The 25,408-nt window shown below is 46.5% G+C and overlaps 8 protein-coding genes across 8 annotated transcripts; 5 read left to right on the top strand and 3 right to left on the bottom strand.

Annotated features, from left to right (window-relative positions):
* Nucleotides 1–599: 599 nt before the first annotated feature.
* On the top strand, nucleotides 600–1,821 carry LAJ45_08223 (uncharacterized protein; the record flags this gene model as incomplete). Its single annotated transcript, XM_046117775.1, has 2 exons — nucleotides 600–1,664; nucleotides 1,741–1,821. The coding sequence occupies 2 exons, from the start codon at nucleotides 600–602 to the stop codon at nucleotides 1,819–1,821; spliced, it is 1,146 nt and encodes a 381-aa protein (XP_045969062.1).
* A 2,183-nt stretch (nucleotides 1,822–4,004) lies between these two features.
* Nucleotides 4,005–4,508, bottom strand: LAJ45_08224 (uncharacterized protein; the record flags this gene model as incomplete). Its single annotated transcript, XM_046117776.1, has 1 exon — nucleotides 4,005–4,508. One exon carries the CDS (start codon nucleotides 4,506–4,508, stop codon nucleotides 4,005–4,007), a length of 504 nt encoding a protein of 167 aa, XP_045969063.1.
* A 1,272-nt stretch (nucleotides 4,509–5,780) lies between these two features.
* Nucleotides 5,781–6,880, bottom strand: LAJ45_08225 (uncharacterized protein; the record flags this gene model as incomplete). The annotated part of the gene is made up of 3 exons (XM_046117777.1): nucleotides 5,781–6,261; nucleotides 6,316–6,802; nucleotides 6,877–6,880. 3 exons carry the CDS (start codon nucleotides 6,878–6,880, stop codon nucleotides 5,781–5,783), a joined length of 972 nt encoding a protein of 323 aa, XP_045969064.1.
* A 28-nt stretch (nucleotides 6,881–6,908) lies between these two features.
* LAJ45_08226 (uncharacterized protein) lies at nucleotides 6,909–7,348 on the bottom strand (the record flags this gene model as incomplete). Its single annotated transcript, XM_046117778.1, has 2 exons — nucleotides 6,909–6,917; nucleotides 6,971–7,348. 2 exons carry the CDS (start codon nucleotides 7,346–7,348, stop codon nucleotides 6,909–6,911), a joined length of 387 nt encoding a protein of 128 aa, XP_045969065.1.
* A 3,236-nt stretch (nucleotides 7,349–10,584) lies between these two features.
* Nucleotides 10,585–12,369, top strand: LAJ45_08228 (uncharacterized protein; the record flags this gene model as incomplete). Its single annotated transcript, XM_046117779.1, has 2 exons — nucleotides 10,585–10,708; nucleotides 10,766–12,369. 2 exons carry the CDS (start codon nucleotides 10,585–10,587, stop codon nucleotides 12,367–12,369), a joined length of 1,728 nt encoding a protein of 575 aa, XP_045969066.1.
* Nucleotides 12,370–16,173: 3,804 nt separating this feature from the next.
* LAJ45_08229 (uncharacterized protein) lies at nucleotides 16,174–17,916 on the top strand (the record flags this gene model as incomplete). The annotated part of the gene is made up of 4 exons (XM_046117780.1): nucleotides 16,174–16,697; nucleotides 16,776–16,792; nucleotides 16,864–17,158; nucleotides 17,244–17,916. The coding sequence occupies 4 exons, from the start codon at nucleotides 16,174–16,176 to the stop codon at nucleotides 17,914–17,916; spliced, it is 1,509 nt and encodes a 502-aa protein (XP_045969067.1).
* A 1,408-nt stretch (nucleotides 17,917–19,324) lies between these two features.
* Nucleotides 19,325–20,569, top strand: LAJ45_08230 (uncharacterized protein; the record flags this gene model as incomplete). Its single annotated transcript, XM_046117781.1, has 6 exons — nucleotides 19,325–19,490; nucleotides 19,570–19,672; nucleotides 19,737–19,832; nucleotides 19,913–20,205; nucleotides 20,423–20,495; nucleotides 20,548–20,569. 6 exons carry the CDS (start codon nucleotides 19,325–19,327, stop codon nucleotides 20,567–20,569), a joined length of 753 nt encoding a protein of 250 aa, XP_045969068.1.
* A 1,538-nt stretch (nucleotides 20,570–22,107) lies between these two features.
* LAJ45_08231 (uncharacterized protein) lies at nucleotides 22,108–23,906 on the top strand (the record flags this gene model as incomplete). The annotated part of the gene is made up of 2 exons (XM_046117782.1): nucleotides 22,108–22,273; nucleotides 22,330–23,906. 2 exons carry the CDS (start codon nucleotides 22,108–22,110, stop codon nucleotides 23,904–23,906), a joined length of 1,743 nt encoding a protein of 580 aa, XP_045969069.1.
* Nucleotides 23,907–25,408: the final 1,502 nt, after the last annotated feature.

Below are 25,408 nucleotides of genomic sequence, written 5' to 3' on the forward strand. Positions count from 1 at the left end.
TTGTACTCTAGAGTACATAAGGTGTTGTGTCAACCAACTAGTTCCGATAAGCATCCCTAGTAGAAACAGATGTAGATCGATCGACTTGGCTAAAATACCGCGAACCTGGTTACCACACTTGGTGCATGTACCCCGGATTGAGAAATGGGCTGAATAAGAGGTGATGACAAACGGCTCTCTGGTGGTTTTGGGCTTTCTTCAGAACGAGAGGGTCGAATCCCTCTTTCTGCTAGTGGTGATGCTTGAAACGAAAAAGATTGGGTGGAGGGGTTTCGGCTAGGCGAGGGTGACATCACAGCAAGTGTGTGGACGGCAAAGGGATCCGTGGGTATCGATTGGCTGCTGGTGAAGCTGCGATGGGGCAATACAGCCCAGACAAACTTCCTAGGAGATACCGAAAAACCTTAAACAAACTTCTATTGATGCGGGGAATCTGAATATAAACCCTTGTCACCAGTACATGCATCTCAGGATTCACTCGTACCTACCCCATAAAGCTCTCAACAGCTTCCTATCATACAACCTTTACAACACTTCAACAGTACTTCCAACTGCCTCTTTTTTCATCTACCTCTGGAATCAAACGACATCTTTTCATCATGCCTTGCGGAAACTCAACCCAAGTCTTCGCCTTCACTACTCTATCACCCACCTCCCAGCTATCCCTTGCATCAAGCATGACTACCTCAGCACTTCTCGATTTTGCTGCTGATTCTCCCGCATTCATGATCTTTCTTCGAACCCATTGTGAGGAAGTTGTTCTCGCTGCGTTAAAAACACAGTATGGGTATATTCCCGAGAAGGCTACATGGAGTTGTGGTCTTCTTCCCCTGTATGAGAATCTACCACCTCATGTCTCTGATACCCCACTGGACGATTCGACACCCCGATCAGCCTATAGATCATCAATTGGACGTCATAGACGAGGACATCAGGATACCACCGAGCTTCTCCAGGAAATGCCTGTTTTACAGTGGTTGGTGGATGAAGAGCAGCTTTCTGACAACGGTCGGAAGCTCCTTGATATTCTTCCACCATCTGACCACAGTCAAGGCTTATACTACGCCGGTGTTCGGGGGTTAGTACGATACTGCCAGAAGTACACTGCTCTGTGCAGCTTTGTCGTTACGAAAAGGGAGATCAATGAACAGATGCAAAGATGGTTGCAGGAGCGGTATACCCCTTGGGGTGTTAATGAAATGTGGTTTGTTGTTGATGCTCTGGGCTCACGAATTGACGAGATTATGCCATCGCTACGGAATGATGAGGCACGGAGGGAGAAATTGCTGGGAATGCTCTTGTACAAGATGGATGTACTCCGACTGTTCAACGGCTATGATTTTGCTTCATCGTCGCCCACAAGCGAGGAGAGGGCTCTACGGAGACTCCTTGAAGAGGAGATAATTGAGGTTCCATCCGCCGCTGAAGGCACACCTATTGCTGAACTCCAATGGAAAGTCCGTGATGGGTCTCACTCACACTGGTTCACAACCCCCGCACAGGAAGCGTTATTAGGAAAACCTATAAGCTCGTCTTCTCGCATACAATCACGCATGCACTCACGTCCTTACTCTACATCATGGTCTTCCGAGGCTTCACCAAATAATTACCTCTTTGGATATGGAAATAATTATATAGCCTCTCAGGGCGTGAATCTTGATCAGGCAAGCTTGGACCTCAATATACCGCGTAACTGGCGCGACCTTGAGAGTATGAAGCTGATGATGATGGCGGGAGTAGCCGCAAGAGCGCGCAGAGCAACCACGAGAGCCAAGGCCTTCGGTATTCGGGGTGGCATGTGGGCCGATCGGGGTTTTGTAGATTGGGGCATGATTGGTGTTTGAAGAGCTTTGCGGAAAATTTCTCTTTAGCTGTGCATGTGCAATTTACGGGCTTGGTGGCATTTTTTTTTTTGGCGTACATAGGAGTTCTCATTTGTTTTATCTCTTTCTTTCTTTCGCTACTTGGTTCTTTCATGAGGTTTTCCCGAACGAGCGGGTATATGTGGTGACCCGGTGATAGAAAAGGGTATGCTATGTTGGTACACCTGCACGCCCGGCGATAGATGGATGCAGTTTTTTCCTGCGAAAAATGTCCGTTTTGAGCCTTCTGGTTCCTTTCAATGTACTCAAGCATTATACATACAATACCGATACTTTGGAACAAAATCCCGTCTCGCTACCGAGTGACGAAAGCGGGTGAATTATCACCCATTAATTCCCCAAACATACATCGCTTATTATGCTTTATGGGAGACGTTGTGCCGAAGTGCTTGCGTAACGTCAGATAAGGTTTTTTCGGCCGAATATGTAGACTTTGAGGTGTTTTGTTTTTGTTGTGGAGGTAATAATAAGCTTTGGGAAGATCGGTATGATTCCGGAACCCTGGAATGTTAAGTCTTGAGTAGAGGGGGGGCGTGCGCTTCTCCTTGCGTGAACGAACCCTGGCCCTAATTATGGAGCTTGATTCGACGACGGGATCTAGATCTTTTGGGGATCGGAAACCATGTACGCCTTGTCTTTATTTTCATTGCAGTCAGTTTTGTCTTTTTTTTTTATCTGCATCCGATCCATAGTCCTAGGGTTTATTATCCCGATATGTAAATACGTGTACCCATCTGTTCGATTTTGTTGTTGTCTGCCTATTGTACTTCTGCTACTACCCTTTCTATGAATAATGCACCGTACTCGATCGGGTGGCTTTCGGTTTTATAGGCCAGAAAGAGGGCAGACGGGAGGCAGATACCATAGAAGAAAAGAAAAGATCTATACCTTTACCCAAACACGTAGCAGTTGCTGGCGTGTCTGAGTCTTCGCTGCCGCTAAAATAATGGACTGCTTGTGTTGGGTGTTGGTGTTTTGAAGAATGAAGGTGGTGCCTGTCCCTCCATTATCATTTAATGAGACGTAGACGATTCCATGGCCCCTTTTATCGTAAGTCTGATTGACTGCTGTATTGCATTGTTGCAGGAAGATTTCGTCTCCATCATGGTGTGTCATTCGAGATACATGGGTGTGGACTTGGACTCATGGAATATCACTCGATATTACCCATGATGCGATTTTTTTTTTGTTTAATTCACTAATTGCATGCAACCTTACAGTTATGGCAATACCCATGATGCGATTCGGGATGAGTCTTTTTCAAGTTGTGGTTTGGCTTTTCGAGCTTCTATGGTGACGGTCGAGTTTTGTGTTTGATTTTGAAACCGAGGAACCAAGATTGCTGATCATGATAACGTCAGTCAAGTGATCATCTCTGGGCGGGATCCGAACTTGAAAAACCTGCTTATCTATAAGGGGTGACCCCGCAACCTATCCCCTCAAAGTATCAATTAGCACACAACGATAAAAATCAATAACAGAATCATAAATATGCCCCCGCCACCGTTCCAAGGCCCCTACCACTTCAGCAATCACTTACTCTACACTCTATCCCGCGTAGAGGCAGTCGTCACACATGTAGTTGTTCAAGAGCGGCGCTATGTACGTAACTTTCAGACAGAACATGAAATAGTAGGGGTGCTAGAGAAGACTCCAAAAGAACTTATGAATGATGTGTTGAAGGAACTTGTGGCGAGGGCGAGGGCCGAAAAGAGGGGGGTAGATGGGATGAGGGCGCTTGAGAGTGCAAAGATGGTGGAGGAGATAGTAGGTGTGGTGAGGAGAGCGAGAGTTAGGGTGGGCTTGGAGTGATGGCAGGTGCGGCGAGAGCTGTGTAGTTGTATGGGGGTTGCAATGGCGCACGGAGTAGCTAAGGTAATCATATTAATAGAGAATGAAACCAAATTTTAGAGATACCGAGGAGATAATTGATTACTAAAAGCTATGCCTAACTAAAACCACATTTTTTATGGCGATGGACAAACGTCCCATCTTCAAGTATAATGTATAATGAAACCGTTTCCGAATACTCCCACCTCATTAATAAAGCAGTACCAGCCTCAACTTCCAAAAGACTCCTTCTACAACTTCAAATACCCATCCCAGATATTAGATTTTTAGCTATGCCCCATAAATGCAATCGAACCCAAAGGTTCCTAATTGCTGCAGCGCCAATTCGAAGTGCCGTTCCCCTCTGGCATCCTCATCCTCCACGCTCCCCTCACCCCCACCATTCGCCTCTTCCGGCAGCAACAACTTTCTACAATCCTGGCCCATTCCTATTAGGGCCGTTTCTACCTCCTCCAGCATATGCGTGACCCACTCATCCCCCACATGCTCATTCAACCTCTCCAAACGTGGGTGCTCATCCTCCAATACGCCCAAAAACGCACACAGCGGCATCAACCTATCCGTAATCTCTTCTTGCGGTATACGGCCCTTAGTTATCTCGAAAATAACGTTTTCGAGGGTTTCTATTAGCGAGTTAGTGTCAATTAAGAGCTGCATCATTCCTAGAGTTAGCTCTAGTCGTTCTCGAGCAGCGATTGCTGATTCTGGGTTGTCCGTTTTAGGCGTGGAGTGACGCGGTGCAGCTGAGGGTGAGGATAACTCTGAGTGTGGCATTTTGCTGATTTTTGTGGGAATTGCGTAATTAGGTGTTGAGAAGCGATAACGGTTATGATTGTTATGAGAATTTTTCGGTGAGCAGGAGATTTAACGGTTTTGCTCTTGAATCTTGGTGGACTTACGTTTGGGATACTTAATGAGGACAGTAACTAACGGAGGCGACAGGGGCACTAAGGAACTTCTATGTACCTGGTCTACGAACCAGATTTTTCCAACTGTGGAAGCTGCAGTAGATATAATGGATGTAGACCTGAGTTGACTATCCTATCATAGGAGGAGAGGGGGCGGGTGACGCGAGGTCGGGCGTGTGCTGGATTGAATGCCGGGATGTAATTCCTCACATCAAGAAGCCGCTTGGTGTTAATGATCATCTGATCATTACCAGTTGCTGAATAGAAGTGGGCTTATAGCTAGATTGGGTTTGACGATAATAAGACTCACCACCTGGGAGTCATACCGGATAGACACGATCTTGGACATGGATACAGCCTAAAGCACTACCTACATGAATCGAGTGATTTCTGGTGATCGAACATATGGAAGAGAAAGATATAAGAAACAGCAAACAGAGCTCTGGTATTAGTAGGATTTGGACCCTAAATTCCTCTCGGAAGCTAGAGGTGGCTTGGTGTTGAGATATTAATTTATTCTGGCATTACGGCACCTATGACAAGTAAACTGGTTTTACGGCTTCGAATTAGTTACGCATGACTACTTGTACTTATGTAGTTTCAATACGCGACGTTCCTTACCAATAGGCTTTCGGATATTCTTTCATCACCGAACTTGAGTGTAGGGCGGAGACATGAGAAGAGTTCAAATAGATCTATAGAGGAAATAATTCTCGAGGTCAGTGTTAGCCCCGCTTTAGTGGTCGTCGAGAAGGGAGTATTATGTTATTAATAGTGGATTGTGTGCTACCTATTGAAATATCCGGTCTACTCCGTTCTCAAATAAGTCAGTAAAAAAGAACCTGATGGCGTTCATGGCAATGTAAGCTTACATGCACGTAATTACCAACCTCAAATACCAAAGATAAAAGTAAAATTAATAATAATACTTGTTGAGGGGCTAAATACATATTGTAGAATCAAACAGGAAAAAAAAGATGACCGTTTCTGGTGAGACGAAGAATTTGAGTGGTTCAGTTAGAAGTAGCAAAACTTCGTAGGCATAGCCGTACTACTGTAATGCCTTCAAACCTGAGCTCAAATCCAGAGCCCTCCAATATAAAAATATTAAAGGGGCCATCAAAGAGTAGACCATTCGTCAAAATCCTTGTTGCCGTTTCCACTTTTCCCTCCAACCCTTAAACCACGGGCTGTCCTCCAATGTGGTAACCTCCCAATCCTTCTCGACTAAACCCTCCTTCACTTGCTCCTCACTCCACCTGTCCAACATTGGCAACAAGACATGCTCTAAATGCCACGCATTCTTGTAATCCATCAAGTTCTTCTTCCCCTCTCTCAAGACCTTAGATGAAATCTGCGGAACTCCCGGCTCATCCCTGAGTTCAGTTGCTGGGGTGAACACTGCCTTGAAGTTGAATACAATCGCGCCAGATAACGGGATTCGCCGCAGGGTTTGCCAGTCAACGCGGAGGTAGATTTCGTCAACGGTCAGCGCTGGATCTTGTGAAAGGCGGTGGAGCTCTTGGTTATCGCCAGGTGGTGCAAATAATGGCTTGCCAAACTCGAAACCCCAGGAAGCGCGTTGAATAGGCGCGCTGGGGAGCAGTTTGGTGAAGAATCTAAATTTATTAGGGCAAAGGCACTACGAAGAAAAGAGGAGAATAATGAAATACCTGTCTAAAGATAACTTAAGCTTCTCTTTATAATCCGGAACCGGAGAATGTATTTCTGCCAACGTCATTCCCATTTTGGTTCCTAGAGTCCATCCGATAGCGCTGCAAATAACACCAGCCTTAAGCCTGTATTGCCCCGCTGATTCTGGGTCTGGAATCGTTATCGCAAAGTCTTCCGGGACGTTCTCAAGCAGAACTACAAGTGGGTCTATTTCATTGAGACGAAACCGCTTGTCTAAGATTTTGTTGATGAAGAGGTCTGGAGCCTTCCCTGAGACCGTACTGACGAGACAGAAGTATTGAGGGTAACGAGTTACGAGAAATTGGAGAACCATTTCCATCAATTCCTTACAGGCCGCTTCGGAGCCGGGAAGACTATCTAGGATAGCCTTCCCATGAAGGGCAAACAACTCTCTTCGTTCGTGAATACATTCGATATAGGTATTTTCAAGCTCAATCCACCAGTCAGGTTCCATCTTCCAGAATGCTGAGGGTGTGTTAGTGTTTAGGTTATAGGGGAAATAAACTGTTTATTATTAAATAGTGGTGGTTATAACATACCCATAGTTTGATGGTATGCCCACCGAAACGGTCTATGTGGTCTGGGTAAAGCTTTCTCAATATTGAATTCAGGATAGACATTTGGTAATCTTACTCCGCTTAACATAGCGTAATCAGGAAAATCTCCAAAAGATTTGATTTCCTCTTGACTTCGAGTGGTCGTTGGCAACTCCCCTGAAGAAGTGCTGGAACTTGGGGTATTCGACAAAGGCGAGGCGATGGATCCACGTCTTGAAGGTAAAAAGTCTGTTATCAATTTCGCGAGGGACTGGTTCTTTTGATTTGAGGCATTCTCTAGAAGTGATGCATTGGCCAGGGCGAAATCCTTCTTGGTGCATTTCTCGGTGCTGAGATACGTTGAGTCGGAACTTGAGGATTTAAAAGAGGCATCTCTAACAGTGGTAGCTTGTCGATTCAATTTCTGCTGGTGTTTGGATGAAAATACAAACCAAATCACAGATCCGAGGACCATCAAGACCGCAGCCGCAAAGCCGTAATATAGCAACCATACATCAAGCATTGTGTCGGCTTTCTTTTGTGATGAGTTAGAAAGAAGAACAGGAGATGTTTAGTCGATGATAAATGTAGCTTGTCTGTCCACGAGTGGTAGAAGTGCGGTTTATATATACATGTATATATCAATCGGGCAAAGGGGGCTTGGCTTTTAGGGCTGGGTGAGGTGGTGGGAGCTGAGGGCTGGGGGGGGGGGGGGGCTGTACCCCGATTGGAGATAGCTCTAGTGTCAAAATTTAAGCTGAAGGTTGAGAATAGTATTTTCCTGTACCTAAAACCAACAATTAATTCCCAATTCTATTAAGAACTTCTACAGAAAATCTAATTTACCTTGCTCCCAAAGCCCATCTCTGATCTCTGCGGGGTGATCCGATATTTGTAGCAAATAGAGGGGTGAAGTACGTACCAGCAAAACTCCGTATCGAAGGGTTTAGTATGCGGGATCTGTCTCCTTTAAACCCAGAGGGAGATCTTCTGCAGCTTCCACCATATACATATGCGTGTCATGCTCTACTGTCAATATTTCTATATATCTCCTAATAAGGTGAAATCATCCACTCCCTCCGCCAGATCATATGTATGTGCGTTGTAATTATATCGTAGCCAGTGAAATCTTGAGTTGAAAAATGTAGTCGAGAATAACACAGGTGCATGTGGTACGATAAAGTAGAGTATAGGCTGTTTATGGTATGGTGCTTGCATATAACTGAGAGTAATCTATAGATATAGCTAGTTTTTCAGGGAGTGGAGAATAGTGAGCTTACACCACATATGTTTCTGCTTCATTTTCCCGCAGGTGTGGTCAATCGGAGAGGTCGGAAATCGTGGCCACAAGATAGGAAAAAGAAAGAAAATCCCAGGCAAGCGTGCGAACAGAAATTAGCGAAAGCACTCATCACTTTCCAGGTTTTCATGTAAGTTTCACAGAGCCTTATCCAACTGGCTTCCTCCTATTCGTCTTAACTGTCTCATTCCATGTAGGTTGCGTACCTTGCTCAGATCATCACCATCGGCACTCGGATCTACTCTGATAAGCGGGGAAACGCCTTGTCCGCGTGAAGAGACCCAAGGACTTTTTTCCCCTATTTGGTATGTAGCTCCTTGACCTGTGATATTCGCTGCATCGAGATATCGAGATAGGGAACACGAACCGCACATTAAATTGGCGAAAGGCATACCTTACCTACCACCCTAGGTCTAAGGAATTTCAAATTCCAAGCTGGGCAATTAATTGAATTTTTGCTAAGAAACTGATATCGATAAGCACCTTAGACCTCTAGCTTCAAAACATCTTACCGGCGAGTAGCGCGGGGTAACCATGGTATAGGAAACACAAGATGAAATGGTGGGAAGATTGCACCTGGATTATTCACCGGTGGATGGTGTCATGTTGGTTCCCTTGACTATTGTTTCAATAATAATTTCTGGGCGTACACGAGACATTGCACCTACCCAGTAATACTTGGAGCCTGATTTGAGTCAGAAATAGCGATAGGAGGTTGAAATAACATAAAGAGTAAACCTACTCTACATGTACCCATCCTATCGGGGCATTGGCCTAATACCTACCCCGGCCCATATGATCGTCCAAGCCACACCTACTTTGGACGTCCAGGCGAAAATATTTTTTAAGCGGCAGTTTCACCTCTATCCCCTCTTCGCGCAGAAGTGGCTGCGCATTTGACCGGCTTCCAAATATATTGAAGGGCAAGACCGACCCAGCGACAACCACATCCAGTGGCTTGGTCTGTAACTCGAATGTCACGAGGTAACGGGTAACGAATAGCTTGCATCTCTATTTGTTGCTAACGTCGTATTTAGGTCTTGGATTGAACGCCTCTATTGCCACTGTCTTTGGTTACATGTATGTATGTGACATCAAAAATCGGATAGTTCAATAGATAATCTTGTGGTCTGATGTTCTATGATTTTGGGTGTCCAAAGAGGAAATTGAATCCGGGGCAGCTACATGTAGTGACCAGTACGGCTGATCGCGAAATTTGAAAGAAAATTGGCATATGGACCACGTTTGGACAAGTCCAAAGAACCCGAGACAGCAGTGTCTTCAGGTATTTGATGCCTATTTTGGAATCGTGCAGCTTATAGGGCTGATGCAGGGGGCGCGGTTATGATGGTACCCGGCCCTTCTAGAATGCTTGTTTCATCGTTGTGCCGAGCAGGAACAGAGCTACTTCCGAATCGAAGGGTTTTTGTTGCTATTGATTTTATGCTTTCAAAGGGTTGATATTGAAGCATGAGACTTTTGTACACTTTAACTTAGCTGTGGATTATTATGGTCGTGAGTCAATACTTTGAGGCCTGGCTTTCAGGATGCTATACTGCTACTTGCGATCGATGTAGACTATGATACTAGATGGTGATGAAGCTTCGAAGAACAAGATACATAGCTTGATATTGTTGGAATAAATGGCCGAGTACCTATTAAAACAGAGTGCAACCAGGGGAAATCAAACCTTGACTTCCTGTCAAATACACGGAAAAAGACACCAAGTTGCGCTGATTTATGGGGTATTGCGTCTTAACGGATGCCTAAATGCTGATTGGGTTGGATCCCCAGACCGTGACCAGACACGTCGTTTCAAAAATTTCTTATTATCTAGACTTCCTAGTTTATCATTTAGGGTCCTTTTGGGATTCGGCCCTTATAGAGAACATATCACTCGACTTCTGTTTTGGGGCAGAAATTTTGTGTCTAATAGAAGTTGATGGCAACTGAGGGTTGATGATAACGACAGAGTTTATGGTTATGGGCTGGGAGTTAGTAGCGTAATTGTTTTAAAGCTCTGCTTTCATAGATTTAACGTTGTTATCTGGATCCGCAAAATGGCCTGCCAAACGCAACTTGTTTCTTACAACGGGGCCAATTACCTAGAACGGTTTCGGACGGCTTTCAAATTAAACGCTCTAATCACTTTCGATATCAACCAGTCGAGTGACGAATCATGAATGATAGTCCAACTGATAATAGTAATGGGTATTATTGTATAGAAAGGGGCTTTCTAGGGACGAAATGATAAAGGAGGATGGATTATGTTTTCTGGAGCAGCAAGTCAGTACTATTTTCTCCAAGTTGGTTAGCACTCCAGCATGTGGGGGCTGACTAATCTGAAATGCCCCACCTTCTCAACTTTAACAAGCAAGCAAACAACGAAAAATCACAAATAACGAAGCAGAATGGCTACAGCTACCCCGCCTACCTTTACTGAGCTCAACGAACATCTCACCGAGGTCCTCAGCAATCCCTCGACAAGTATACTTAACGTCCGCCTCCTGGAAACTTTCACCGCTCAACTGCCCGGTTCGCCTAAGCTCCTCCACCTTACCTCTCCGCGCACACTACTAACAAGTCCAACAGAGCAACCCACAACTCACCTCACTGGTACTCTTGTACCACTCCTCGCAAAAGTCCTCGCAGTTGTGAATGAGGATCCCACACCCATAACTACGCTCCTGCAGCACCTCCTCACCACGACAACCTTCACAGAGCTTTTGGCCTTCGCCTCCCAACCCCAAACCCTTCAACTTCTCTCAGCGGCTTCCCCAGCAGTACGCATACTCGGTCTCTCGATTCTGGAGAAGGCGGCAGCAGCCCCATCTGAGGTCGGGATCGTCGCAAGCTGGTCGGACGTCGTGCAGAAGCTCGTCGAGGTGCTCCTTTGCGACTCTGACACAGGCGTTGCATCTAGAGCGGCAGATGTTCTTGTGAAGTTGTTAGCGGCGGATCTAGGCGTTGGTTTACTATGGCGGAGGATTTTCGAGGATGAGGGTGTGTATGGGACATTTTTCCGGCTGTGCTCATGGAAAGGAGAGGAGCTTCCAGAGGGGAAAAAGGCAAAGACAGAAGCGCAGGGGAGGCTCCTACAAGTAGTCGCACGGATGGCAGCACTGGACTTCAGTGCTGTATCAACCTCAGCATTCCCAGCGATTGATAAGAAGTACGCGGCATCAGAGGAGGCTTGCGGAGGACTACTAGAGTTTGCCGCGCGTTGGGCTGTAGATGCTGACGGCGATGTTATGATGCACATGGTGCTCCTCGATTTTTACACGTTATTACTACAGTCGACGAAAGCACTCGACTATCTCGAGACCTCTGGCCTTCACGGTGCTACCGCTGGCCGCTACATTGCCCCTGCAGCATACTCAGACGATATAATCGACCAACAACTTCTCGAATCTAAAGCAGCTGAATACCTTGCGACCTATGCCCGTCTACACCCGACGAAGCTCTTTGACTCTCCGGCCCCCAAGATCCCCGACGGACGGAACCCAAAACGGCGGCGCATGTCATTGGGTACTGGCCCACCGCCGCCCGCAAAGACGCTCATTGATGTGACACTGGAGCGTATTGAGCAGACGCTCAAAGACACCCCCCAGCATCCGCATACGCCTTCTATGGATATTCTGATGGCGATGCCTCCTTCTGTGCTGGTAACGGATCTTGCAAAAAAGGTTGTGGCGATGATCCCGCTGTCGCCGCCCCAAACGGCCTACATTGATGCTTTGACAGCTGTAATCACAAAGCAAGGTAGCAGCAGTGAGGTATACGATAACTATTATGCCACCCACACAGACATGTGGCAAAAGATCAATAGCTATGTGTCTACACTAGCCCTTAGAGATGTTGTTCTGGCATGCATGAACTTTATCGAGAAATTATTAGTCGCACAGGACTCTACGGGCACGTACTGGGGGGCCAAAGAAATCGTAAACGCGCCCAATGTGATGGCGTTCCTGATTACCCCGCCGCAGAGGTTTTCTGGAGCGAGGGATCCCATGAGTACCGCTTTTGTGGTGGCTACAAGGAAGCTAGAAGTCCTAGAGACAGTGCTACGGGTTCTGGGCAGAGCTGGTGATGAGGTTCCAGGCGCAGAGGGATGGAAGGTTGTGGTGCAGGAGAGGTTAAAGGTCGGGTTGTGGGGCAACGGCGCTGGTGGGGAGGTGGCCACAATGGAAATGTGAAGACTGTCAGAGAAGATTGTCCACTCTGTTGCTTGTAATGTTTTTTCCGGTGATGTCTGGTGGTTGTGGGGCCGCTCCCCTGTTTTCCGTATCCATCAAACGGCCTATATCCGAATACCAGCAAATCTAGCTATCTAGCTAAATACAAAGATTAATGCTGAGCTTTTTCTACCATCTTCATGCAATTTCCAATATATAAACCTGGTGACACAAATTAACACAACTAGCGTAGCACAAAGTCCAGAATCCAGACCCCAAAGTGTATTCCATGGGTACAGCCAGATCCTATAAACCTGTCCCGTATCAACCAACATGTCTCACGTCACCTCGCATAAACATCTCCCAAAACCTTTCCTTATAACGTCGCTGCCTAGCTGCCGGCCTAATATCGTATAAGCCGCTATGCAACAATCTTAGTGTCGTTTCACAGGTTACCCGGTTCCAAGATGTGGTTACTGCCCCAAAGTCTAAACATATCGCTACGTCGTATACATGAATCACAAGGCTAAGGGCGTGCAATTAGATTCGGTGGTGTAGGGAAGTTTACCGCTCCCCCCCATCTTTCTTGGCAGGGCGAACACGTACTCTCCCGGGAGAAAATCTAACCTCGAATTTATATGGGCCTTACGGAAAATTGGAAGAGATGTCGTAGGAATAGCTACCGGCCTGTCAAGGTTCCCAAAAGGCTGGAACCCCTTTATTCTCCATGAGTCCAAGAAAACTAATGAGTTAGATGACTTAATGAGCGGGGCATCCGGGCTCGGAGGTTGTCTGGCTTACCTCTCAGGTTTGACTACTTTCGTGATATAAGCTTTTCGTTGATTCTCGGGACCCCCCCCCCCCCCCATGTAAGACCGGTACAACCAGTGATTCTGGCTCTCGTCTCTTAACCACCTGTGGGCAAATAACGGCACTGATATAGCTCGGGAGAGAGTGTGGGAGAAGAAATCTTCCTCTCCACGATCTGGGTGTACGATGATCATGCGGCATTGTACTGATTAACCTTAAGCAAGCAGTGGTCCAGGCTAATCCAAGTATCTATTGAACATTATATTATTGAGACCACTATGATGACGGACCTTTGAGCTTTCGTGGGATTTTGTTACCGCAGTGGTATTCACCTCTCGTTAAAGGATCAGGAAGTTCTCTTCATCACCTACTTTCACGCACCCTCTGGACCGAACCAAGATACCGTGCATCAAGTGACTATACATTATATCATCGGTTTTTTCTACACCGCGGATATCGTCTGCTGACATTTTACGCTCAGCCATCAACTTTAAATTTATATTGACAAAACCTTTTTGGAGCAGGTTGAGTTTTATGAGAATGAAAAACGGTCAAAGTGAGGCGGTTGCCTTGGATAGGAATGGTTGAGCGAGTGAGGAGCTGTGACCCTATACATCGCATCACACTCGATCACACGCACTATAACCGAACTGCCCTAGAACCCCCACAGAAATACCCACTCTCTTTCATAACACTTACCCGATTAACAAAACCCTGCATATGCTGTCTCCTCTATACTGCTACCCCCATACTAGTATTTCGCTGACGTTTTTGAACTAGGCCATTATTGCATACACCCAAAATCATGAGCTTGGCGTATTTTTGTATGGCATGCAATATCAGTCGCGTCCACAAACCTCAGAGAAATACGAGTACGCGAGTGGGCATCTGATTACTTAACTTTGGCGCAGCCCGTTTGGAGATCTATTCCCTAGTGGATAATATCGAAGCCTGGGATTAACAGTAACGAGCGGGAAGAAATCGCTGCGGCATTACTGCTAAAACTCGAAAAATTGGCTATCTCCGGCCAGGGATTATCACTCGAGTGATTGGTTGAATGGCATTGATCTGCATCAGAAGTTTCCCATACAAGTAATTTTGATCTCTGGAAGCTAGCCAATTTTTCGAGTTATGGCGGTATTAAGAAAACAAAACTTCGATCTAGCACCCGCGGACGCGATGCGCGATTCTCGGGACCAGAATGCGGGTAGGTAGAAAAAAGGAAGTGTAGGTAGTACTAGTGTACTCCCGGGTTTCCGGACTGCGGGATCAGCCTTAAGGTTACTGTACCGGTCGGTCATCTCAATGTTCGCTTTACTCGTAGAGAGTTTAAGCCACCAAATATTTCTGGCAAGAACAAAAAAGATCAGCGCAAAAATTACCAATCCCGTTTTCGTTTTTCCTCTTTTGACCCTGGACCGCAGATCTTTTTTGTTCGACGATCTTTGAACTCTCTTTTGCAAAGCTTGGAGTAGCTGGGGAGGCCCGGTAGATATCTGCCGTATCTCCGTTCTAACGTGTTTCACCGGGAACGCAATCGTCACCGGGAAAGCAATCAAGCATGACATGAACGGGATCGCGAATTGCTGTGAAAATTCAAAATCACCCAGAATTACAGAACTAAATACACTAAAGTCATTTTGAGATATCTTTCGAATATTTCTGATGATTGTTACTAATAGGTAGCGAGTATATAGCTGTGGGAGGGTCATCAAGGCTTGATGACAGCTGATGACCCCACAGCTATATACTCGCTATAATCGTAAGAAATAGTCAAAAACACCAAAAGAACTCTCCTATACATGTATGGCTTCATAGATATTGTTTTGGTGCTCATAATGCCCTTCTGTGAGCTTCGGTTGCTTTCCTGGTGATGATCGCTTTCCCGGTGAAACACGTTAATACAGCTATCGGTAGAATTATTGCGTTGGAAAATCGCCCTGCTCTCGGCGTGATCGTCGGTCCCTGTTTCCGCAATAATTCTACCGATAGCTGTAGAGTACAGTCACTCATGGGGTGAAGGCAGATCCTGTCTGATGGCGGTCAGGGATTTGAGGCCAATAAAAGAGTTAGGTTTTGGACGCCAAGGGAAAATTACTGCAAACAGAACCATCAGACAGGATCCGCTATCAGTAGGTGTAGGTACTCGCGTGTACAGCTTGCGGTAAGATTATTGTAGAAATATGGGAGGAGTCCTATTGGCTTGCCCAGCCACAGAAACCCTGTTTTTAGACCCCTGTTTCTACAATAATTTTACCTCTCACTGTACGCGAGTATAAATGGATAAACTTGATTCCCTACTAGCTTTAGCTAAATACGAATTACTCTACTCGCTGCTGGAATAGTAATTGCTGATCGCGATGTCGTGGCGATTAATACTACATAGCAATATAAGGCGGTCGGTTTGAACTGTGGCGGTGACCTGGAACCAACGAGAGCTGACTCATTTACGGCCCCCATACCATTTGCTTTTTCTTTTTGCTTGATTGGCTTGATACCCGCTTGGACTAGCTGAGAGTAGGCCATCGGACAAATAATGTATTTACTTACTTCCCGACTCATAGCTTAATATAACGACTCATAGCTGAATATACGGAACATACATGGTGATGACTACAACACCTACCTATCCTTGCGCTTCCGTTACACACGAGCGTACGTGCTGTAGAACTTGACGATCAGAGTTTGAACCCAATTATTGAGCACGGAGTTCCGCACCATGTACGTGCGCGCGTTGGCCTTGATTACTTAGAAGTAATTAAGATTCATATGCCAATAACTGGAGAGTTAATACCCAGGCCGCGGGGCATGGTTACCTAATTTGTGGCCTAAGTGCAACTCGGAAATCCGATATGGGGCGTAATACGAGGCCTGATACGAGGCCCAATCCAGCGCTGCAGATAAGTAGGTATCGTGAGAAGCACTGACAGTGTCAGTAAATTAATATATAAACCCATCAGGACCCCCAACAAATATTTCCATACGGATTCCGCTACTATACTCGCCATAAACAATATGGACGCAATACTAACTCCCAACTGGGGACTCGTTCTTCTAATATCACCCTTCCTCTTTCTCATTGCCGTCGGCATCCGTAATCGCTACTTCCACCCCCTATCCTGCTTTCCAGGACCATTTTTAGCCAGCACCGGTCCCCTTTATTCGATGTGGGCAAGTAACACTGGCCGCGAACATGAGATCATCGCAAGCCTGCACAAGAAGTACGGACCGATAGTGCGATACCAGTCTGATATGCTTCAATTCGCGGAGGCGGGCATGGTGCCCGTCATATATTCTCGCTACGCAAACAAGACCGAATTTAACCGCATAAACCTGCCCGGACAGGTGCCGGGTGTAGCGGGGTTGATCGAGCATAAGGAGCATTCGGCTCGTCGCAAGCAGATTGCGAGCATGTATAGCATGAGTGCGGCGAAGCAGGTGGAGGATATGGTGGATATGAGAATTATGGAGTTCAAGAGCAGGGTGAGGGAGAAATATGTAGGTGTAGGGAAGAAACTGGATTTCGCGAGGTGGACACAGTAAGACATACCTCTGATTCGATGCCTAATACGCATACATACTAGTAGAGTGTTATATATACTGACATAGAACGGTAGGTATTTTGCATATGATGGTTAGTGACCTTGACCCAAGATTAACTCAGTCTAAGTAGTTGTACATATGCTCATATGTACGGCCGCACAGTGATCAGCGAGGTAGCGTTTGGCAAGCCATTGGGGTTCATGGCCTCCAACTCGGACGTGCATAATCTCATTGCTTCAGCACACAACGGCCTAGTCGTGCTGGTTACCCTTGCCAGATCCGATTGGCTCAAAAAAGCAGTGCGACACCCGTTAGTAATGAAATATTTTACACCAGCCATGAGCAAAGAGACAGGAATTGGGCGGTTATTAGAAGAGCGGGATACAATTGTTGCAGAGAGAATCAATGAACAATCAACTGGGGCTCATATAGGGAAACGAGCAGATTTGATGCAGCAGTAAGCTTCAGGACCCATCGCACCAAAAAAGAAAGAAAGAAAAAACATGAAGGGACAAACAATCATACTAATAACCATTTCATAGCCTCCTAAATACCCGGGATACCGCCGCGCCCCTTACACTCAATGAAATCAAAGCGGAGCTTCTCGTGGTCATGTTTGCTGGCTCCGATACTACCGCCGCTACCCTCCGTGGGATCCTCCTCAATCTCCTCCACACACCTAGCTACTATCAAACGCTCATCTCTGAGATCGATGCCTACACTGCTGCGCGCCCACCCTTCTCGGTGATCTCCTACGACGATGCCTACGCCCTCCCTTACCTCACCGCCTGCATCAAAGAATCCATGCGCTTCTCTCCTGCCACACCCTCCATCTTGCCTCGGTACCCAAATAAGGGCGGCCTCACGCTTGCCGACGGCCGCTACATCCCAGAGTTCACAAAGATGACTGTCAACGCCCGCGTCTGTCAGCGGGACCCCAAGGTGTATGGCGAAGATGCAGACGTGTATAACCCGCAGCGGTGGTTGGAAGGTGGGGACAAGGTGCGAGAAATGGAGCGCCATGATATCCACTTTGGCGCGGGCTCGAGAACGTGTCTCGGGAAGAATATTGCGTATCTGGAACTGTGGAAAATGACGTTTGAGTTTTTCCGCACGTTTAAACCGACGATTGTGGAGCCGGAGAAAATGACGATTAGGAATATCGGGTTGTTGGTACACGATAAGCTGTATGTGCAACTTGAGGAAAGGGCATAGGGTGGTTCGTTTGATGAGATTATGATGGGATGGCTATAGTATACAATATAGCAGATTGTTATTTATTTTACTGGTTTTGAGCGATAAAATTGTTAATTATGAACATCACTATTCTTTAGTTTTGTAATAGAAACTTTAGGCCAACGGTCAATTTTGAAAAATTTGCCACCAACCAAAACGGTTCCCCCAACTAGCAGTTTTGAACTCATTTTTGTATGGGGATCGACATGGAACCATCAATTTTGGTACCCGAAGCCATCAATTTTGCAACCAGCATTTTTCACAAGTGATGATTGGCCTAGACTTTCTAATAACGTGATTGCATTCGGGTATCTCTATCGTTGACTCTGTAATTTCGTTGGTTTGCTGATTTCTATCTTCAATAGTGCAATAAATATCATTGACCATCATAACCCTAACCCACCAATAGTGCAATCTCCGCTGTTTTCAGGATTTGTATTGTGGGGATTTGTGACTCACGCAAAAACTAATCCAAAAATGTATGTAGTGGTGTATGCTACTTAAGGTTAGGCCTTTGTTAATCACGGAACCATCGCGAGCCTAATATATTGTGATTACCGGGGATAGACGAGGAGATATGCCGTTTTTCAGGTAGGTACCAAATGATGTGTCATTTTCCGTACCAGCAATAAGAAGATGCCGTTTTCACATACCTAGTAGATCGCTCGCGGCGCGCGCGGCGGGGAAACCAAAGACTCGGCCCTCATCTGTGATCGAACGGGATTAACCCCACCAATGTAAAGAAATCTAGTTATCACCTCAAGACCCCTCAAAACCCCGTGGATTCAGCAGATATGGGAAGCCATCAAGATATTGACAGCGCCATTCCCAGGAACCATTACTACATAGCAAGCCCTGAAAGATGTGCTCTTCTCACTTTAGAATGCTGCCGCTGGCTCCCTGTAGGCCTACAGTTCGTACCATGAGGATGCAAGTCCTGCCGATACTTTGACCGGCCGGCCGGCCGGCCCAAGTAGAGCATCCCTGAATCAATGTCCGCTGGCTCCTAACTCGCTTAAAATCTCTCATTGCTCACCTTTTCTAGTTAATGTTGATCGAAGAGCTAGAAGCGTTAATGCCGAGGAGCAACAGCTTTGAAGACTGGAATGTGGACCATGAATTATTGGTATGTCATTTTGGGTTAAGTTCGGCCTTGCGGAATCCCTGTCAATGCTTGACAGCCAATCAGAAGTAAAGTCCCCTGGCTTGGCAGACCCTGACAGCGAGCCACTTCGAAACATCGTCTGGTGGGGTTGCGCCTTGTCCGGCGAAGCTACATGTATCAACTGCGGTACTCTAGCTCTAGTTCGGTGAAGCTGCTCTAGATCTATATGCCCCTCACGTCCGTACCATCGAGCTCGACAGTTTCCCCTCGCAAATAACAAAAATGCCGATCCTCCCCACAGGCGCCTATGTTATCTACAACGAAGTATTCGAGATGGTGCTCCACGCAGAATACGATGCAGTCGATCCGGATGATTCTATCACACTCAAGGTTCGCGACGAAAATAGAGCAGATCTGGTGGGTGGAGCGCTGCCCGGAACCTGGTCATGTTACTAGCCCCAAATATTTGATCACAAACACAGCTAGCAATAAATGTCTGTCGAGGAATATGAACTATTCACTGCTAGCCGAGAGCATTGGTGCGAAGCAGGAAATGTGGTGTCTAGACGACGATGGCGAAGACGACGATGGTGAAGACGACGATGGTGAAGACGACGATGGTGAACCTGGGTGAATATTCGGTTGCGAAATCTATGCCTTCTTCCTATCTGCTAATACTTTAAGTAAATTAAAGGGTTCAGATAAAGCTGTATCAAACGGATTTTGGCGGGGGTAGCAGCTATGTTGAGCTGCACCTAGCTGTTGAATTCACTTCTTATACCACGCGGTTGTAAGTTAAATGTGGTCTGGGAACCCCGCCCAGAATATAACATATATGGAGTTTACGATTAAAGTAATTAATTGTAATAGTACCGTGTATATGACCGAGGGCATAGGGTTATCCACCAAGCACGATGCGAATCTAAGCTGGAAGTTCCTAGCGCCAAAAACCAGGTTTCCAGCCGGCTGGTTCGAAATTGGGAATGTTCTTTACAACAAGATTCTAAGACAAACATATCTGAGTTCACCGCCCCTACTTGTCGAGATTCCGAAGTTAAACAACAAATTAAAACTTCCAATGTATCGCGAGAGGTGGGCAACTCAGTGGAGAATTTACCGATCTCCTGCTCATGCTAGCACCGAAACAAAAGAGGAAGACAAGGGTCCATCATGGATTATAGAAAATCGACTTACTGGGGGAACGTTGGGATCTCCTGGTGTTTTAAACAATATTCCTTTTGAGGACGCGTCCATAACACCTTGGATTTTGGAGTTCTATTGGGGGGGGGGGGGGGGGAACTTCTTGGAGGATCAAAAATCAAAAAACGGCAGCCTACCTAAATGCGGCATATTCAGTGACTTTAGACTGTGGTAGTACAGCATATCGTGTCCAAGCCATCCCTTCCGGCTGTAAGACGTCCCCATATGATGAGGATATGAAATGGTGGTTCAGGTACGTCTCCTGATCATATTCAGTGTCCGGGCCTGTAAGTAACCTTTCATAGAAATGTATATGACCACAACTGAGCTATGCGATTCTTCGTTGTCACTCCTGAAGTTAGAAAGTCGCTGAATTACAATTTCCTCTCATACCTCCCGGTATATAGGTTGCAACTATGCGATATAAATACCCTTGTCTATAGAGTAAACTCGAAGTAGAGTTTAATCAACGGCGTCGATTTGATGTGGGCAGAACAACGGGCACCCCACGAGCTACGAACCCGGCGGCCGTTGGGAAGCCCACCCCGCAGAGGCAGAGGTGCATGTAGCTCTAAGGGGAGTAGAGTAAAAAATAAATAAAAAACGATGCCTTATAGAGCTCAGGAGTTGGGGGGTAGGATTTGCAGGCTTATATATATCTATATTGCTAGAGTCCTTCTAGTTATAAGAGCTACTTGAGCTATGAATTCAGGTACACAGTAAGATTCACTCGGGCCACGTGACAGCAAGATTAACACAAAAAAACATGTTCGTGACGTAGCTAGCGTACCGACCTTCTCGCAAATTTGTACGCAGAAGTCATGATCAACTCACGCTTGGTAAATTGAGCGGTCATGCCATGACGAGGTGGCTTGTGGCTAGTGTGGTGGTGGTGGTGGCAGTAGTGGTGCACCAGTAGAGTTGTCTCACATGTACCTACTAGTAGAGAGCAGCTGGGCCGCACGTAAGACCGGTACCAGTTACACTGACATTGGATCATTACTTATCCGCTCGACCCCTCACACCTTTATGCACCGAGGGACACTACCGTACCACTTCTTCTAGATTGGGAATCTGATGCCCGATTGCAATTGTGAAAGGTGACCTTGCTAAGTACCTAGAATACTCGGTGTGGTCCAACAACTCGCAATGATTACCGTACAGTACTATTTTGCCATATTAAACTAACGCGATTCACTTCAACACAGATGAACAGCTGTGATAATCTGCAATTAACCAAGCCGGTCGTATGTTTATCCGGGGCACAGCTGCAGAAATACATCATGGTACATGTATTCTGCGGTATTCAAGATCACTTCTGACCACAACTATTCGTAGATCCCCGAGAGATACTCGAGAGTAGAATAGACACATCCCATCTAGGTGCGGCTTATATTCCATCTGTCCCACAGATCGGAAACCGGCTAACCATCCAATCCAGTAGCGAAGTCGAAGCTGCTGTCTGCACGCCACGGTTGCACTCCCAGGGTTCGGCCGGGCACTCGCGTTCACCCGACCCCGGACAGTATGACAAATCCTGCACAAGCCCGTGGAGGGGGTCGTTCCATGCGACGCTCCCCGTTATTGTCTTATCTCTTGGCTGCCCTCCAAGGCAATCATCACCAGAGTCCTTATGTAACTAGGGCCTAGAGGAGGTGAAATAGGTGTAAATACCAAGGGTACCTTACCTGCTCTGACTTGTCCCACTTCTCTCTCTCTTTTCCTTATACGCTCTCCTCCCACTCTTCCACGGTTGCTGCCGCTTGTTATAATAACTCATAACAGCCCACCTAAAAGCTAGAAAGAACCTCAAATAAAAGGAAGAAAGCATAAATACCATAATGGCTCACTCACGCCTCTTCGCAATGGCTTCAGCCACCACTACCATGTCGACCGCAGAATCTGTCCCCGAAAACGCGCCTATGGACCTATCGCACCACTTTAACGCTACCAGTCGCTCGCGAAACTCAAATGCCATGAAGGAATTATACAAGTACTTCATGACTCCCGGAATGATAAATCTTGCTGGAGGTATGTCTCCTTGCTCCAAGCGAATATCTTCATGCCTGCTAATGGTTGTTGCTTAGGTCTTCCATACCCCGAGTATTTCCCTTTCGATACACTCGAAGCTAAGATTGCACCCGCAACCCGCTTCATTGCCGAGTCAGCAGCGAAATACCATTCGCTGCCACCAAAACCCTCAAGTTCCATCTTTTCCCTCTTCTCCTCCAAACCAGCACCCACAGAACTATCCGAAGTTCCAAAAACGGAACACTTCTCAATACCCAAATTCTCCGTTGGGCACACCGGTCTCGATATTGCCACTGCCCTTCAATACAGCCTTGCCGAGGGCCTTACGCCACTCGCAGATTTCATCAAGGATTTTGCGATAAATCATCTTCATGGGGGCAAAATCCCATACGCGAGTCCAGAGATTGTTCTGACATGCGGGAACACGGATGGTCTCAGCAAGGCCCTCTCATTATTAGCAGAGAGAGGCGACAACATGCTCGTCGAGGAATACACCTACCCTGGCGGTCTGCAGACTGCTGAGCCGCTCGGTGTTGGTATAATTCCTGTAGCAGTCGACTCCCAAGGCATGCTTGCTCGTGGAAAGGGTGGTCTTCGTGATGTTCTGGAAAACTGGAACGAATGGGAACAGGGCAAGCGACCACACATGATGTACACCGTTACGGTCGGCCAGAACCCTACCGGTGGTACCCTCTCCCTCCAAAGACGCAAGGACATCTATAAGCTTTGCGAGAAATACGATATCATCATCATCGAAGACGATCCGTACTGGTATCTCCAGTATACCAGCTCCTCACACCCCCCATCTTCTGCCCCTTTCAAGGGCCCGGATGGCAAATACTCCTTCATGGAGGCGATGACACCCAGCTACGTAACCATTGATAAAAGCGGTCGTGTCATCCGTCTCGATACCTTCTCCAAGACAGTCGCCCCTGGTTGTAGGCTCGGTTGGATAACTGCGCAGCCGGCATTTGTTGAACGCATCACGCGCATCGGCGAGGCATCAACCCAAGCACCATCCGGCTTCTCCCAGGCAATGGTCTTTGAGCTGTTAAGTACATGGGGTATGGATGGGTGGATCAAGTGGCTCGAAAATCTCCGACGCCTTTATGAGGAGCGCATGGTAATGATGCGCGAAGTGTTAGAGAAGCACTCCAACGCAGTTCTCCATTTTATCGAAGGGGACTCTATCGTTGTGAAGAAGACCCGTGTATATGAATTTGACTCCCCCGACGGAGGCATGTTTATCTGGGTGCGTGTCCTCATCGAGTCACATCCAGCCTATACCGAGTATACATCAACCCTCGGCCACAGCAAACTCGACATGATGACGAATCTGTGGTCATATATTGCCGAAACGCAATTGTCGATGCCATGTCCAGGCTGGACGTTTGCGCCAAATGCAGAGATCCGCGAAGGAAAGTCTGCCGAGAGGATGCGATTCTGCTTTGCTGCCATCAATGAAAATCAAATTCGGGAGGCAACAGAGAGATGGGGCAAGGGACTACAGGACTTTTGGGGACTGGGGGCAAAGGACATTGATGATTGGGGAAAGAGGCCAGAGAGTGTGAGGGGAGGAAAGGAGGGGGTTGTGTCTCTTGGGTGGACAGGAGGAATGTTGGGTGGGTGCTAGTAAAGAAGAACATGGGGGGGGGTTTACATTATTCTGGTGTTATTGTAATTATTTCTAAAAGTGAGGGTCACATGTATTTTTTATTCTTTTTTATGTCGAGTCATATAAAAATCTTTATGAATCCATCATGTATTGATTGGAAAAACATAATTTTGAGAGAATATGGTGCCAGTATCTAACGTCGTTCGTGATCACCACGGGTTAGCCATGCACCTGATGCATAAAGGGACATCTGCTTACTTGCCATAGAGGGAGCAACAGGGGTTGAGAAATCGAGAAAATGGTTTTGCTATCTTTCCATGTGATGATTTCGCTGCCTTGTATGTACCCAGACAATTCAGTTGCGAATACACATCAAGTCTGTATCCCGTTGCGCAAGAACCAGACCAAGTAGGGTGGGTTGTAGAGGAAGAGGTGAGGGTTGAAGTGATGTTGACGATGTGTACATGTATGCAGGCACCCGTCTGTGCACGTGGGTCTTGGGGCGGGGCTGGGGTTCACGATCGACATGCAGGAAGCAGTGGAACAAGCCCAGTAGCTATCATTGACACTGCTAGCAAATTTAAAACGTTGCACTTCACAACCTCCAGATTAAACATGTTCCAGCGAAACAACCAACCACAACATGTATTTGATGCTACAATAATGCACTTACTAAGGACGAATGTCGATCAACACCGATGGGCATAAAAGTGAACCAAGTTGGGCCATCTACTTTGTCAGACAGATCTGTGGCCATGGGTTGGCGTGAACGTGACGCGGATGATTCCTGTGGATCGGGATATCCTCAACCACTGCCTCGCATATCAATAGGTCACAAACAGCTCCAAACACCATAGGTTTGGTTTCCTATATCTGACCCCTGTATAGAAGTAAAGTACCTATGGCTCAATTTTCGATAGTGGGTGGGTGTGTAAACTTGAGTGGCAATTGACTTTGGAGGAAGAGCCTCAAGCAAAGAGCTAAAGGTCAATTTCTGGCAATGAAAATCCAAGTTGACACACCCACCCTCTACCATAAATCGCACTATATGTGTGTAGATCTAGAGAAATTCTTGCCGGTTATAGAAGGGACTCTCAAACCAGATACAAAAAACAAAAAGCCTTTGGAGGGTATTCCGGTTGAGGTGGAAGGCGACTATGGGACATACTCGTCTATTCATAGCGTTTGTGAACACCACCGCTATTGCATGCCATACAAAAAGGTTGTCTTGGCTATTTTTTGTGTGTACATGTATGTAATGCCGGTTGTGTTCACAAACGCTGTGAAAATACGAGTACAGATATATCGAGTGGTATCTTGCATGGATACCTTGTTTTAAAGCGATCGTACGGTCATTGGCCCTGCAACATACAATGACATTGGGCCAGGTTGCTCGCCATCGACACCGGCATATAAAAAGCAGTCACAGAACTTGGTTTGTGATTTCGTCACATCTGATCGAACTTTTTTTGTTTAATTCATTAATTGCAATCTGATCGAACTGGAAAAAGCTGGAGGGA

This window comes from Morchella importuna (genome assembly GCF_003444635.1).
Source record: "Morchella importuna strain M04M26 chromosome Unknown Morimp01GS028, whole genome shotgun sequence".
Lineage (NCBI taxonomy): Eukaryota > Fungi > Ascomycota > Pezizomycetes > Pezizales > Morchellaceae > Morchella > Morchella importuna.